Source organism: Hypomesus nipponensis, chromosome 26, assembly GCF_054491055.1.
Source record: "Hypomesus nipponensis isolate SF chromosome 26, ASM5449105v1, whole genome shotgun sequence".
Classification (NCBI taxonomy): domain Eukaryota; kingdom Metazoa; phylum Chordata; class Actinopteri; order Osmeriformes; family Osmeridae; genus Hypomesus; species Hypomesus nipponensis.
The window spans coordinates 237,195-254,660 of NC_140386.1; the positions used below are offsets into that span (position 1 = coordinate 237,195).

General features: G+C 42.7%; 1 protein-coding gene and 1 pseudogene across 5 annotated transcripts in view; one reads left to right on the top strand and one right to left on the bottom strand.

Annotated features, from left to right (window-relative positions):
* The window catches only part of slc44a5b (solute carrier family 44 member 5b), a 38,119-nt gene that overhangs the window by 7,356 nt on the left and 13,297 nt on the right, over positions 1-17,466 (top strand). For 2 of the 5 annotated variants that reach the window (XM_084692511.1, XM_084692510.1), the window contains exons 2-10: positions 4,402-4,450; positions 10,076-10,149; positions 12,105-12,189; positions 12,384-12,468; positions 12,824-12,952; positions 14,834-14,894; positions 15,002-15,125; positions 15,309-15,353; positions 15,713-15,745. In XM_084692511.1, coding sequence (XP_084548637.1) covers positions 4,402-4,450; positions 10,076-10,149; positions 12,105-12,189; positions 12,384-12,468; positions 12,824-12,952; positions 14,834-14,894; positions 15,002-15,125; positions 15,309-15,353; positions 15,713-15,745 — 685 coding nt within the window. The remainder of the gene's footprint in view (positions 1-4,401; positions 4,451-10,075; positions 10,150-12,104; positions 12,190-12,383; positions 12,469-12,823; positions 12,953-14,833; positions 14,895-15,001; positions 15,126-15,308; positions 15,354-15,712; positions 15,746-17,466) is intronic. The other 3 variants (XM_084692514.1, XM_084692513.1, XM_084692512.1) reach the window with 2 other exon arrangements.
* LOC146220917 (uncharacterized) lies at positions 6,659-7,494 on the bottom strand (annotated as a pseudogene).

Sequence of the window (17,466 nt, forward strand, 5' to 3'; positions counted from 1 at the left end):
CGCTGGCAGGCTGCAATGCAGTCTAACCAGTCACCCGCCCAGGCTGAGCCAGGGCGGTGGGCCTGCGTCACTGATGAATGTCAGACCTCCCGGCGCTTTCTTGGACTGGGAAAAAAATCTGTTTTTGGAAAGCAGCTGAAATACACAGGAGACCTCTTTAAATCTTCAGACAGCCGGTATAAAGGCGAGTCATCAAAGTAAATGAAAGTATTTGTATTCCACATTCTGTCCAGAAGGCAATTGCCACCTACACAAAAGTCCCTTAGGAGACAATAACTTGGACTTGGACTATAGTATCAACTATATGATATACCAATAAGCATGCATCACAGGTATTATACATAACTCATGATGTACTGTTGTTTAACTAATACTATTTTAATAGCCTTCGTTTTATATACTGTAGGCTGTACTGAAAAACCTGAAATTACCAGCCTATAGGTTACTTATTTCAACTGAAAGTATTCAGTGTCAGCTAGTGCCCTTCACATCAAGCGTGTGACCCTACAATCTGGCATGGGACCATTGCTTCCCATCCGCTCTCCCATTTGACAGAGTGGCTGGTGTCTTTAGCCCACATGTTGGGCAGATACAAAGACTTCTGTGGTTCTCACCAAAGCAAAATCGTCCTGCCCCTTGTTGCTTCACAATCTGTCATCTCACCATCACCTCCCCTGCATCTCCACCATATGTGCAAACCTGTTTTCACCACAATGGATTTCACACAGGAGACCAGTGTGAGGGCTTTAAATATTCATAAACCATAAGGAGATCAATGAAAATGTTTGTCTATTTATATTCCTCCGGCATCGGTCCCAATCCAGCTTCTACCCAGCTTGGCCCTGGCAGATGCAGTTCTAATTAGCTCTGATATGAGTTAATGTGATACAACCTGCTGGTGGTGGGTTTGTAGTTACATCCACTGAGATGGAGCAGCAACTTAAGGCAACTAATGACGCATCACAGAGGACTAGCCAGATTTCTATCAGCGCATCAACTACTGACACCAATCCAACTGATCTCTTACCTCTTAATTGTTTCTACCGCAAATTTGAGTCTGTAATTTGAGAATTGCTGTATCTCTGAGCAAGGGCTCTCCTAGCTGCTATGTGTGCTGTACCATGCCCTGTGATTAAATAGAATCTGCCGGATGGCTTTGCTCATCCCGATTCCTCATATTTTAGAATCCAGTTTACAACCCTTAATTAGGACAAAACTACTGTACACAGGAATGAGTAACAGTTGAGAATGTCTAACACCGTTTTAATTGGGGCAGTGCAGAGCGAAAACAATTATGGTATTGGTTTTAATCAGATCAGTGCCCTGGGATGAAACCCTGGATTAGAACCAAACTTCTCACCCGCTCACTTCACCTTAACCAGTCACATGCAGCACTGATAGGTGAGATCTGAGCACAGTGAGAAAACCAAGCAGACAGGATGGTATCTTGTTTGCCTACCCTGAGTGTTCTGAGCGTGCCTGCCAAAAGGGTTGTGTCTCTCCACTAGCAGTAATAGCGACTCGGCAGATGGGAGAAAAGCTCACTCATGCTGGCCTCGAGTCTGCCCCAGCTGTTCTGAGAAACGAAATTCCATGTTTGATGATTGAGGCATTCTTCATACTTATCTGCTGCTGTGGCAGTAGTAAGCAGACCTATATGATTAAACACCATTAGAGTATAATTGCAGTCATAGCTTGTTGTGAATCAGGCTTCAAGACTGGCCACTCCACAGAAACCGCCCTCCTGTCAGTCACCACTGCCCCCCAGTCTGCCAGAGCGGCTTCGAGGTCATCTGTTATCATTCTGCTGGACCTTTCTGCAGCATTTGATACAGTAAACTATCAAATCCTGCTCGCCAGACTCTCTGAGATGGGCATCACTGGCACTGCACTTCAGTGGATCTCATCCTACCTGTCGGGAAGATCCTACCAAGTCTCCTGGGGAGTCAAAGTGTCAGGCCCCCGCCAGCTCTCCACTGGTGTCCCACAGGGCTCCGTCCTTGGATCACTCCTCTTCTCCCTGTACACCACCTCGCTTGGACCAATCATCACTTCCCATGGCTTCTCCTACCACTGCAATGCTGACAACACGCAGCTGTACCTGTCGTTCCCCTGATTGATCCGGGGATCTCAGCTAGGATCGAGGCCTGCCTCACAGACATCTCCGCTTGGATGATCAAGCACCATCTCCAACTGAACCTAGCCAAAACAGAACTCCTCATCATCCCAGCCAAACCCTCCATCTCCCACGATCTGTCAATCACCCTGGGATCAGTGACGTGACCCTTCATCCTCTGCCAGGAACCTCGGGGTGACCATGGATGACGAGCTCTCCCTCACAGCCCACATTGCGGTCTCCCGCTCGTGTAGATTCACCCTCTACAACATCCAGAAGATCAGGAGATACCTGTCTGAGCATTCCACCCAGCTGCTAGTCCAAGCACTTGTCCCCTCAAAGTTGGACTACTGCAACTCACTGCTCACCGGTCTCCCAGCATGCGCAACCCGCCCTCTCCAGAGGATTTAGAAGGCGGCAGCCCGTCTGGTCTTCAACCTACCGAGACGCTCCCACGTTACCCCACTCATCATCTCCCTCCATTGGCTTCCCATCACAGCCCGTATCAGATTCAAGACTGGTACCGACCTTCCGATTGATGAACGGGACTGCACACAAATACATCCAGTCTCTCTTCCAGCTTTACACCCCTATCAGGCACCTACGGTCTTCTTCCGACAACCGTCTGGTGGTCCCACCGATCAAGAGCGCCCGGTCCCAACCCAAGCTCTTCTCCTGTCTAGCCCCCCAATGGTGGAATCAACTCCCCACCTCCATCAGGGACACTGACTGTCGCCCACCTTCAAGAAAAGGCTCAAGACGCACTTATTCCGGGAGTACAACGGCACTTAGTAATGATTGGCTGGACCTGATGTTAGTGTCCCCCAGGATCACAATGACTCCTATTGAGAGACTTGTTGCTCCTGTTGGTTTGTTGTAACTGTCTTCAAATTATTGTACCCGCTGTGAAATATATTATTGTTGCTTGCTTTTTTTCCACAGGTTCACTCTTGCACTTTTGAGGTTCTTGCTGTTTCATTGTAAATTGTCTAACTACATGCTCTTATACACCAATTATTTGTTTGCGCACGCATCCCGAATGTTTACAATGTGGTTGCAGAAAACCGGGAAGAATAGCATTTTAAATGGCAAAAGGACCACACGGCAAATACCCATTGATCTGTTGCATCAGAATTTTTATTTGGGTCACGAAAGCCTTGAAATTTGAGTGAGAATGTCGCCCGGTACAGATTGCATAGTCGAGTTGCAACCATGTCTTTACATCATGTGACAAAGTTCATATTTTACAGTTTTACAGTCAATTCTACATCTAAACAGTCGAGCAGGGCAACTTTCAAGAGATATGGGAATTCTGCTTTTAGCCAGCTGGTCCAATTATTTTTCTGATTTGTTTAAACTGGCAATTTGAGTGAGACTGCATCCCCGTTACACTGTTTTGACGTCAGCCTCAGTCAGACTCGCTCACTGGCAGTGTGCACAATGTTGTATTTCACTCCATTCTACAACAGAAATGTCAAGGAGGACTGCCTTATGTAGACACGAGCCTGATGAAGATAGCCAGCATCTCGGATTTCTTTAACCAAGCCTGTTTCATTCGTCATTTGCCTGAGAAAGCGACCTCCGTTAGCCAGGCTAGTTTTACCCGATCACTTGGTCAGGCTTTTTAAGGGTATTGGGATCAAGTGACTTTTGTGCATAGACAAGTGAAACGTAAATATATTTGTCCAAAGGCCAAGAGCCTCAAAAAGTTAATATCAAGCCCTGCAATCCAGTGGCCAGAGATATATGATGAGCTGATTGACACTCCAAGTGTAATAGACCGGAGATAAGTTTGTCTTTTGCAACCGACATGTGCAGTTGAGCCTACTTGACAGTTATGTGACGTAGGGTGATAATTGGTCTATTGTTCTTCCCTTTGGGACTTATTTGGTTTCACAATGTATGCTTCATGTTTGGCTACCCACAATGTTTGGGGTTATCTCGTTGTTATGATCAGTGACTTATGCACTTTTGTAAAACTCTCTATTGGAAGTTGCTTTGGATTAAAGCGTCTGCCAAATGCCTAAATGTAAATGTCATGTAATGTTCACAAGTTCAAATAAAAAACAATATTATGCCTAATTGTTCACTAAGAGGGGGAAAAAACAACAACAATTGTTCTTTGAAATAACAATTATTTGCCCCTGTGCCAAACCCATGGGGATGTCCTGGATAAAGTACAAAGAGATGTATTGTAATGTTGAGTATATTGTTCTTCTGCTAGAATGTGGTTGTTCTCATTTATTGTACATTTTTGGTAACCATCCAATATGCCTCTATTCCAGGTGAGCCTCGCAAGTTTGACCCAACTTTTAGAGGACCCATCCATAACAGGTACTGTGCTGCCACTTTAGTCACTTTAGATTTGATCAAAATACTATTAACCATTATGTTTCAAATGTGTAGCCGACATGTGTATAAGATGTTTGTAAGAAGCTAAGAGATCAGCAAGTATTAAAGAGAGTACTCATTTCGTTTTCATTTGTGTTGTATTATATAAGAATGTATGTACATTTCCCTCTCTTCGTGCTGATAGATTGATTATTTGTCAGGGAGCTTTGATAAAGAGTGAGCTTGAGTGCCGACAGCTGTCTACACTGGCGCCAATCAATAGCCATTAGTTGTGCGGGTGGCTGGAGCCCAATGACACACTATAACCCGGGAACACACCGTGTTACATCAGAACAACACCCTCTTACACGGACAAGGCAGCAGTGAATTGTCTGTGAAATTACTCTTCTCGGAACCTTACCTGACTTGTTGCCAAGTAAATAATGTACTATATGCCATTGCATTCTGTGTTGCATATTCATTGCCTACAGCAGTGGCCCCCAAACTTGTCTGCGAGGGCCAGATAATTTTCCTTTCTTTAATGTGGGGCCGGGTCGGAAAATAAAATGACTTGGGCCATAGTAACTACGAGTATTATTGTGGATATTTTATTATGATGTTAAATGTATTTATTTTGCTAGATTATTATTTATTACTATGTTATGCACCATACCAGGGCCGGAGTGGGGCCACTTTTCAGCCTGCTAGTGTCAGGCCCAAGACCGGACCACTTTTTTTTTTATTATACCAAACAGGGCCGGATGCAGCCTGCTTTAACTGGGGGTGCAGTGAACTTTTCTGGGGGGTATCATGATTACAGAAAGGGATGGTATAATTTTTTTATAGTAATACAATTTTTGAGACTGTTAAAGATCAGAGTGTTAATCAGGCACGGAGCCAGACTTTGTAAACATTCTGGGCTTAGCCCAAACCTAGGACGTATGGGTTTGATGTGATGCAAGATTGGGTTCTTCCACACGTAATGCGAGAGCGGATAGCGCGCGTTATTCAATTGGTAAAACCTTGTCTAGTGATGCCATCACTCTGGCCCTGCTCCCATCCATCCTCGCTGACGCGTATCGTTAGTGTAGGGCCCCCGGCCCAGCTATCGGTAGCCGCCTATCTGAGAAAATATTTGGGAAAAGACGAGCTATGGACCCAACCAACTCTTCTTAAGAGGGGAGAACTCCCTCATTTGGTACAACTCATGCAAAGGCTGAGATGTCAGAATTTGGAATGTGTGTAGCCTACTTTTAGAGAAGATAATACTAACTTGACAAATGTCAACAACAACAAAAATACTCGACCGGCCCTGCACCATACATTCGTATATATCAAAGGATATATATAACCTATTAAAAGAGCATTATTAATTTTGTAAATGACTTTTTAAATATTCATTGCTATTGAAATCAAAACATCTACTTAGTTTTTAATCAGTGTAAAACGTTTTTTGTTCATTATAAAAAACTAAAAAATAATTTAAGACTGGCATTGTTCAGAGGGCCGGTCCAAATGCGTTGGCGGGCCGTATTCGGCCTGCAGGCCGTAGTTTGGGGACCCCTGCTGTTGCTCAATAAACAGCAAAACTCAGGAAGATAAGGTTAGAAAAGGAAGAGGTGTTCATAAGTGGGGACCAGGTTAAAGGAGTCCAATTACATGTTTAGCAAGGCAGTGAGAGGAGGAAAATGACTTTTCTGAGAGGGTACAACAACAGTTCTCAGCTAACCACTCTACATTTGTCTGCAGAGGACTCAGGCAGATCAACAACTATAAACCAAAAAAAAAAACACTGTTAACGACTCAGACCTGCGATCTGAATGAGTTCTACTGTCGCTTTGAAAGACAATGGGACAGCCCCGACACCATCCCCAGTGAGTCCATTGCTCAACTCTAACCCACCTCACCCTCCTCTGCAGGGGCATGGGCCTCACTACATCTGCCCACCCCAGAGACCCCCTATTCCCCTACCACAGTGACGACTCTCTCCATCCAGGAGGGAGATGGCAACAGGCACTTCAAGAGACAGAATCCCTGCAAGGCAGCCACCCTGAATCACTATGCCGATCAGACTCTGGTATTCCAAGACATCTTCAACACCTCTCTGGAGACATGTGCCAGCCTGCTTCAAGACCTCCACCATCATCCCTGTCCCCCAAAAAACAAGGATCATTCATTACTACCTGTTGCCCTGACCTCTGTGGGAAGTATTTAGAGCGCTTGGTGCTGGCACACCTCAAATCCATCACTGACCACCTCCTGAACCCCTTGCAGTTTGCCTAGAGAGCCAACAGGTCTGTAGACGATGCAGGAAACATGGTCCTCCACTCCATCCTCCAGCACCTGGACTCCTTGGGAACTTATGCCCGAATCCTGTTGGTGGACTTAAGCTCTACCTTCAACACCATCATCCTGGCTCAGCTACAGGAAAGCTCTCCCAACTGAACGTGGCTCCACCTGCAGGTGGATTTCAGACTTCCTGTTTGACACAGGCAGCATGTGAGGTTGGGAAAACATGTCTGACTCCCATTCCATCAGCATCAGATCCCCTCAAGGCTGCATCCTTTCCCTTCTGCTCTTCTTCCTGTACACCAACTGCTGCTCCTCCAGTCATCAGTCCTTCAAGTTCCTGTAGTTTGCGGATGACACCACCCTCATTGGGCTCATCTCTGGCAGAGATGGGTCCGCCTACAGGTGGGAGGTTGACCATCTGGTGACCTGGTACAGCCAGAACAATTTGGAGCTCAATGCTCAAGATAGAGAAGGTTGATTTGTGGATTTCAGAAGGAAAAAAAGTACATGGCAATAAACTAGTTTCTGATTCTGATATTAATCATCCACTAACACTCTATTGATAGTGTTAGTGGATGATCAACCCTTTTCCTAATCCAGTGACATAAAGCTTTCTATGTATTTTGTCAGGAATGTCATTGGGTAGTTTAAACAGCAAATAGTTCATCTTCGCTGTTGAAGGCCAGTTTGACAGGCTGCTGTGAAAGCATGTTCCAATCCTCCAGAGCCTCTTTATCCCGCACTCTCTGGCCCATTTCTCTCCTGCTGCTGTGTGAAGATACTTTGATGTTTTCTCTGGCTTAAAGGCTTTTTTTAATGAGAAAAGGGAGAACGGACTCTCCAGCCATCTTGTTTTTGTACCGGCTCACCAACTAAATGGATTCCATATCTGTGGTTATTGAGCTGTCTCTGTCCTCTTATCTGGAGAGGAGAGCAAAAAGAATGTTCTAGAACTGGGTAACTAATTCTGCCTGTCCCCAAGCTACTAATATATATATCCACTGCAGCGGCAGTTGGTAAGTGTGATAAATAAAATGCTGTACAGAACACTTTTCGGGCTCTATTTTGACTACATAATCGCAACTGGCACCAAGCAAAATGACTTCTTTGTCAAACAGACAAAACAAAACAAACGTTTGCTTGTTGTATTTAGTGGTATTGGGTTTACTGTATAATTAAACCCTATACCAATCATTTTATAATGATGATTAATATTGTAGGGAACAATTTAGATATATGAAAAATCCAGGTGTAAGTTCCTTAAATTCATTATCAGTAGCTGTCCAAATTATTGGACTGCCATAACATTGCCATATTCTGCTTGATAATAAAATAATTGGCCTCTTCATCAAGAATTTCTCGAACAACATATATTTTTCCTAAAACCACAATTTGAATTAAGATCATCAGTCAACCACATTTATTTATAAAGTAATATGCTATCTATGTAAATTGCAAGGGTTGCATAAATGTTCAGGCTGTTTGTGATCATTTAGGCAAATCAATTACGTATATCTAATCAATTGAATACTTTATACTTGATAGTGGTTTTGCATACGATCTACCATAGATTTCATATTGACTCAAGTTTAACAATGTAGGAAATATTATTTTGAAAATGGATCCTTGAGGTACTAGCATCACTGCCTCTATCCCTATAAACTCCATCTGAGGTCATTGAATGCATGATGGCATCATTATAACTCAATATCATTATTGCACGGCACAGCAAACCCAGTTCAATCTGTTCTACAAATAAACTGCGTTGACATTGTTTCCCCATCCCTAACGGCTGTCACCAGGGTGGACAGACCCAGTCAGATAGGGTTTGCTTTTCTGAGATAAGGAATAAAACAGTTTTATCTGCTCCCCTTTCAGCGTTGAACTTTGAACGACTTTGTGAAGGTGGTTCGGATTTAGCATTCACAGTTGTGCTATCTTAGTACTAAGCCTTAATAAGGTGGCTGTGTCTGGGGACCTGGGAGAGTTGACTGAAAGCCAGACCTCTTAGTAACATTACGCAAGGTTAGAGAAGACGGCTCTCTTTTCTGAGCACTCATGATGCCAGATGCACATAAATGCACTAGAATTCAATCACCATGGCAACCACAATAATTCCCCCTTGTCTTTTGAATGAAATGAAAAAGTACAGTACTTGCACATTTGCTTGGAAGTTGGTGAAACCGTGTTGATCACATGGAATAATTTAATTATTTGAGGAAGGTTCATTATTTTCCTTCCTAGTTCTTATTTAGCTAAATAAACCTGTCCATGGTTTCACAGGTCGACTGCATGTTGATTATAGTTTATAACCATGCATAGGGTTAACAGGATGGCCCCTTTAATGTGAATCAGATGAGTTCAGCGATAATAGGCACGTTTATGCACGAAATGCAGTGGTAATAAAAAAGGAATCTTTTGTCTGTCATGATAGGAATAACTGTCCCCTGTAAGGCTAAACTCTAACTCCTTTCCTACATACCCACTCCAAGGTATTGCCACAAAGTACAGGTTCAGTTCAAAATCATCCGCAATAGTCAAGTAATTGTAAGCTTTGCAATGGCCCCTAAATCGATGTAAGAATGCTGCTTTGAAAATGGAATGTACACAGTAGCCTATTTGTCTTTTAAATTCCTAATAAGTTTTATTCCTTTTATTTTATCCATTGCAGCAAACTGTATATTCTGGTTGTGCATCAGTGAGCTGATTTCCACAGTGCCATCTGCTATGTAATCAGGAAAGTGGGTGTTTGGAGTCTCCGATAAAGCAGACTGTACTGTAAAAGTGCTGTAGGGGTTTGACAGTGGTGTTCCACACTGCATACAAAGCAAGGAGCAGCACTTCCTCAAAGGAGAGCACTGCAGCAACACTAACATCTGAGAGATCAGTCCCTGCTCCTTGCTGGCTTCACCCAACAGGATAGAAGAGGAGAAACAGCCTGAGGACTCGAGTCATTTTCAGTTGCATACAAGACAGAGATGGAGAGAACTAGACAGAGTGAAATACAAAAAAGATGAGTGTCATGGTGCGGTGAAAAGAACATCCACTCTACCCAAAACAAATCGGTTGACCAAAGATGCTGTTAACTGTTGTTTAAAGGTCTCATGACAAAGATAGTGACGCTCTTCCGATGTTTGGGCCTATGGCAAGTTGCTCTCAAATTATGGCAAATACTCCACACTAAGTTACGTCCCAAACGACCTAATCCTCTATCCGCATTTCTCTTTCTTTGTCTGACTTCCTCCTCCCGCTATCTGCCTCCTCTTCTCTTTGTGACCATCTTTCACCTTCCTTTCCCCTCCACCTGTCCCATCTCTCTGTTTGTCCTCTCTCCAGGAGCTGCACTGACGTTGTGTGCTGTGTTATCTTCGTCATCGTCATCCTCGGTTACATCGCTCTGGGCACCGTGGGTGAGTTGACACATTGCCTCTCATTTCATCAGGCGGGTTTCATAACGACTCATCACAACTGGCACCCCTGTACTGTGTGTGTGTGCCGCTGTATTGTAGTTGCACAGTTTGTAGTGCTGTGTTTGTGTGCAGTTCTGTTTTGTTTGTTTTTACCTTTATTTAACCAGGCAGAATCATTAAGAACAAATTCTTATTTACAGTGATGGCTTAGCAAAAAGCACAGCTTTTTGAAGTAGAGGGGAAGGGGGCTATGGAATAAAAACCAGGTTAAAAAGCACAATGGCACACAACCACAGCAGTACAGACATACGGGGGGAAAAAGCTATAAAGCTACAACAAAAAACAAGCAGGTTAAACAAAGTAGGGCATTAGGAGCATAGGGATTCTGAGGGGATACAAATGTTAAAAGCACAAAGCAAGACATAGAGATTATTTACAACAACTACAATCAAGACAGACTGACACTGGCAGGTATGAACAAAGGATACAGGCAGGTGAGAACAAAGCAGGCGACATAGGTACAACAGTAGGACAAACTAGGCAGTTGGCAACAGACAATAATGACAAACCATGGGGATAAATAGAACAGCAAGATACTCTGTGCATGTATGATTCTGCTGTAATTTTATTAGATTTATTATATTCCGTTGTGCAACAGAGCAACTGATTGTGAGAAGTGTGTGGGAGGTGTAAGAATGGATTCCCCAGAGACGGACCCATTGCTTAATGGCAGAGAGTTACACACTGTAGCAACACCAAGAGCCGAATGCTTTTGTATGAGTCACTCTCTTGTTTGTAGACCTACTGTAACTCATCCCACTGTTTGCTTGTTTAAAGGTAATATGTCAACCTGGAGTTTTGAATCAGCTTTGTATCCATATTGGGAATCCCTAAAGCCCTTTAGTAATTTAAAAAGCTGTACTTTTCACCTTGTAATTTCTCCTGTCACACGTTCTAATGAGCACACCTCTCTCGTGCTTCTACTTTGTGCCTACACACATTTACACACACTCCCTCCCTCTCTCCATGCACTCATCTTATAATTCCCCCTTCTCACACACACACACACACACACACACACACACATACTCTGACTGAGCCAAATGAAATTCCAATTCCTCCACTCCAAAGTCCTGTTCCTCTCTGGCCCCTTGGCAGTGGAGTCACGTCTCAGTCTGGGCAGAGGAAGGACTGTGTCTCTTGCCCAATTACTCTAAAAGAGCTGGCGACATGAAATGGAGGTGACTTCAAATAGACAATGTCGTTTCTGCAATTAAGTGAAGAGCTTTTCATTCTGTCATCTTCCCTGTCCTTTTCCCACACGTGAGATTTTTTTTCCTCCTCACCGTTTGGATGGTGTGAGACAAGGTTGTAGCGGATATTGAAAGGAATGTCCCGCCATGTGCCACATTTGGCCCACAGAGTAGTTAAATGACGTATATGAACTCCTTTGTGCTGCCGGTGTGCAGGTAAAAAAAAATATATGAGCACAAGGCCCGCACGGTGAATTTTATTTGAAAGTTGTGGCAACACTGAAAACCCTGTGTGAACAGTGCAAATGTACACAAGTGCAGCTTCAAATTGATTTGGCTCAAACTATGCAAGACATTCGTATATATGAATAAGAAACTTTATACGGAAATAAAGTTGTCTCTATACTGTATGTTTGAAGTTGTCACTTAATGGATGAATGTCCCATTTTCAGCAGTTGTGCATCCATATGAAGCTTCTGTGACTGTGCAGAACAGTAGTCAGTCTCTGATCTGATTTGACCTGCTTTAGTCTTGGGGACCAGCTGTGTTCATGTCATTAGGTAACACACAGACCAACATCCACATTAGGCTACTGCTATCATTTGTCATGGCCCAAGGGGACTAGGATGTGATCCCGGCTGACACATTGACTGTACTGAGGCACTTGTCAATTAGGCTAATAAGGTGTTTGTGTGTTCGCAGCTTGGATCCATGGAGACCCCAGGAAGGTGGTCTACCCAACCGATAGCCATGGACAGTTCTGTGGTCAGCAGGGGACCTCTAATGTGTGAGTCTAACTATGGCTAAGAAAGGCCAGAAATACTGCCTCATAGTTGCCAGCCTTTTTTTATTTTAATCATCATTCAAAGTTCTGTAATGTAGTGTGCATTTTATGTTATAGACAAGGATGCAATTTCTTCTTACAGATTTTATTTAGGGTTCAACTGCAATTTTCTTTTGTTGTCCTTCCCCTGTCCTCAGAAATAAAGCCATATTATTCTACTTCAACATATTGCAATGTGCCAATCCTGCAGTCCTCATTAACCTTCAGTGCCCTACCACCCAGGTAAGAGATGAAGAAGTTTTAAAGCAGATGTAAAATGACTATGTAACATTCCCGTTGATTTCCCTCTACTTAGATTTACATTTACATTTAGTCATTTAGCAGACGCTCTTATCCAGAGCGACTTACAGTAAGTACAGGGACATTCCCCCCGAGGCAAGTAGGGTGAAGTGCCTTGCCCAAGGGCACAACGTCATTTGGCATGGCCGCGAATCAAACTGGCAACCTTCAGATTACTAGCCCGATTCCCTAACCGCTCAGCCACCTGACTAATGCTCCCTCATTAAGACTTGATGTATCTCCCTTTCCCTCTCTGTTTCTTATTTTTTTTTGTGTCTCTCTTTCTCTCCCTTCGCAGCTGTGTGTCTCCAAGTGCCCTGACAGATTCGCTACCTACCTGGACATGCAATACAACTACAGGTACAACAAGAGCTACTGGGATTACTATAGACAGTTCTGCAAGCCCGGCTTCGACAATCCAAGCAAGGTACTGACACTTCCTCTCTACATGGGCATTCAACTAAAACATTTCATTGGACATTGTGATAGTCTTTTACTTAGATTTTGTGAGTTTCCTTTACTGTATGGATTTGGCAGCCTAAGAATGATTGTGAAATGTTTTCAGCCAGTAGCATACACTGCAATATACATACAATGATGATAAATACAGCAAAAACAAAATGCAAACATCATAGTCGAGATGGAACATATGAAATACATTTATTTATTTATTTTGCAAATAGGAAATATTGCATTATCTATGCCCACTATTATGTGAGACCCTAATGTCGTCCTTAGTGAACTTTTTATAACTTTCATATCTCGTAGAAAGTATGAAAGTAGTTTCTCATAAGGGCCAATAAAGATGGATAGTCAGACCTAAGATACTACTGTACATGTTTGTTAAAAGCCTAAGCCTGTAACGGAGGGAACCTGACCACTGCCGCTGCTCAGAGACTCTCAAAGGCCAGTAAAGGGCACGCAGAGCAAGGAAAGCGATCAAGGACACAAACAAATGGAATGTTTAAGGCTTTATTTTGCCACCACGGTATGGTAAATAATAATGGTAATGGGGAAAATAATAAACAGGGTAAAGGGGAGGGCTGGACAGGACCAAAGAAAATAAATCAACATAAAGGTCCCACAACTAAACACAAAGCAACTGACACGCGAATGAGGTGTCCTACCCAAAAATACAGCGGTGGTCTGCCCAGGTCTAGCTAGTGTATATAAACAGTAAGTTCCTACGGGTGATGTATACCCCGGGGCAGCTCTAAACTACTCCCCAGTCCCTGAACAAAAGAACAAGAAAACGTTCTGGACAACAACACTTAACACTACAAACAAAGCGACTCAACACAACAAGACAAGAAAAACAAGTCAGAAGGACAATGGTTAGCACAGAGGGGAATCCACACAACGAAACACAAAGCAGGCCTTACCCACACACAACACAGCCAACGACTTATTCCCCCCCCAAACAAACACAGAGTGGCACAATATATACTGGTGGAGGGATGGTTGACGACAGGAACCAGGTGAACCGGATTATGGAGAGGAGGAGTCATGCATAGGTGTTGATGGTTTGAGTCGCGCCACCTATGGGGAACAGACAGTACAGCAGGGAACACACACAAATACAACACAGAACACCACAGACTGGGGGTCGTAACAATGTTCTTACTCATGGTTAATGCAAAGATCAACCTTAGGTTGACAGACACCATACTGTCCGAGATTCCAAATTCAAATCCCCCTCCGTATATCGTTTTGGATAAAAGCATCTGCTACACAAATACATTATCATCATTATTATTATAAACAATTATACTGAATAGACTGTCTATATCAATGCAGGAGAGGTTTGGTGAAATATATAGGAAATAGAGAGTAGAATTCAGAAAAAAGGCATAATTTCATCCACAGATGGCACAAACTGATGTCATTGACTGTACTTAACTTTGTAAATAACTGGCAGAGAGACACCTGCTGTGACGCTGGTGTGCATTCGTCATCCGTTCTAGCATGACAAGTCAGATGGCCCGTGGACACGGACATGTTTGTGTGGGAGCAGACCATCACACCATCGGGCCTTTTTGTGCTAAATCATCGATTCACCCCCCTCACTCGGTCTACTCAGTAGCCAAGACAGAATACGGAGCCATGCGTGACGTAGATAGCAGACATGGCTTCCTACTACAGTACTATGATGACACAGTGTTTCTCAGACACGCACACCCACAGTCCTTATTGTGTTTTTAGATAAGCGGAGACTCACAAACTGAAGTCACCCAAATCCGAACATGTCATCGTTTCATCGAGTGAATTTGTAATGTCACTCAAATAGTTTGGTTCTTCTACTTTCTAGCCAGTAGCACAAGTCTTACGAGATGAAGACTGCCCATCCATGATAGTGCCAAGCAGGCCATGTGAGTGAATCCCCAGGAGCATTGAATTTTTTTCCCCTGATTAGTCATTGTTTCTCAGTCAGTGACCGCACCCAACACCTAATGAAAGTCCTGCATTTGTGTTCCAGTCCTTCAGCGGTGTTTCCCTGACTTCATCACCAGGAACGGAACACTAACTGTTGCCAACAAGACTATCTTCAAAGATGGACTAGGTAAAACGAGGAGTGTTGTCGATCTCAGAGACGCTGCCAAGTAAGTTGTGTGAGACTGTACTGTACTTTTATCTAAACACAGTGCTGTAAACTCCACGTGGGAGAAATTTGATACAATAGGGTTGTTGTTGTTGTACAAGAGCAAATGGTGAGCCTGTAAACTGTACGTAAAGCAGTCAAGGCTTTGTGGAGGCCTTGTATTGAAACTGTCATGTTGTCATAGGGAATCCTCCTTTGCAACCAGAGAGAGCTGGACAGCTATTTCAGGGTAGGAAAACTGGGCATGTCACTCATGCCCAGTTATGTGTGGATCATTCAAGCACACCGATAGCCATCTATGCATGTTTGCATGGAAATGCAGCTCAAAGTCTAGCTGGGTACTTCCATAAGATTTTCTTTTATTGTATTGCCCACATCTTGCTTTTTGATGCAACTACCAATAAAGATGTTCTTGTGGAAGTCATGAGAGGATATGCTAAGACAGACTTCCCAGGCGATGCTTTTATTAGATCAATGAGCTGTCGTTATCTGCCCTCACAATGATAAGTTTGCAATGATCTCATTCTGTATGGCTTTTTGACATCAGGAATACTGAATAACCCTCCTCAAATGCATTTCATTTTCTAGCCAAGTTACCGCCGTGCAGCAAGGAGTGGAAAGGTCTCAAAATGATTGTTTAACATTTAATCTTGCCTTTGCATAGACTAGACACTGTGTGACACAAACTAACGTTCCTACCTGTGCATCATGGGAAATCTGTTCCTGTCCATGTCTGAAATAATTCAGACATGGACAGGAAAGAGGACAGAAAATCTCAAATATATGTGATACTAATTTACTTTTCTCATATACTCATAGTATGACACACTACAACAATCAGTCTGTAAAATAATGTTTTATCTTTTTGATAGTGACATTTGACTATTGCTTACTCATTGACAAATATGACATTTAGATAGATATTGCACACCAAAATAACATTAACTGATTCCCATTCTTCATTCATTTGAATTTTTTTGCCACAAAAAGAATGTTTGCATTGATTCTTCAAAGTTTGCAAAGGTTAACACTCACAAGTTATGGGTGTGTTGGAAGGAGGTGTCTGGATGAGGAGTTTTGCAATGCTCTTTCTCCTAAATAGCCTCTTCATCACCGATTTATTACACAACGCAAACCCAAATCACAGTTCCAGTAAAGACCAATCAGATCAAATGTATTTGTATAGCCCTTTTTACATGCAAGCATGTCACAGAGGGCTTCACATACCAATAAGTCAAGCACATTTATTTGGAGCAACATACAGTACCGTCTATGTAAACGGCGAGGGAAAGTTATGTCAAAACATTTGCTAACATAAATCAATCATAAGACAACATGAACATACCCCGATTGGACATGACATTAAGTAACTAATCATTTTAGATGGATTTGAAATGTATTGATTATTCATGCAGATCAGTGAAATAAATTAATTAATTTAAGACTTTCTAAACAATAATAGGTAGTTAGACCAGCCAGGATCAACAATAGGTTTCACAGCAACCAAAAGCATCAGTGACTTTCCTGGTACCCCAGAGCCTTAGCTAGCCTCAGCTAGGCTCCTTTGCAATGTCTTGTTGGCAACCTATAACTCTAAAGGCCATGTAATATAAACAACCATTATTCTAAAAGAAGAGATTACCAATATCTCTGAATGTCGAGGCTGACTTTGAGATGGTGTGGAAACAAAGTCCATTTCATAACGATGTCCTGAACAGCTTTCTACAGCCTGGTCTTTAAATGCTGGCCCTGTCCTCTGTCTGACCTACCTACAGAGAGATTCCTGAGTCATAGGACACCATGGTGCCTCTGTGTATTGTGGCACTTAGTTGTTGTACAGTACCTGTGTCCCAATGTTGTCACTTGCCCTTTGGTGCTGTTGTTGTTTAAACTCAGGCAATGCTATCCTTGTTGTTATGGCTAGCATGCCATTCTAAATCGGAGACAACTCTTAACCTTTGAAATCATTTATGTCAAGTATAAAATAAGCAACATTTTTTAATTTGGTTTTATAGGACAACTCATTTTATTTATGTTACACTGTCGTCCAGCTAAAAACAACAGTTCTTCTACAGATTGGATGAACTAGGCCCAATTCCATATACGCCTTGTGTTTGTAGAATGTGATAGCTTGTTGGTGAATGTAGTGTTCTGGAGGATAAACAAAACATGTAGATGTTGACCAACCTCAGGTTTTCTCTTCCACGCCACAAACCTCAATACTAATGTGTCAGACTCCATTGGGATTACTATTTTTTACTATCATTCTATACCACTTTTTAATATATAAGTGTATATAATATATACACTTATATATTATAATATTTACTCAAGAAGAGTAC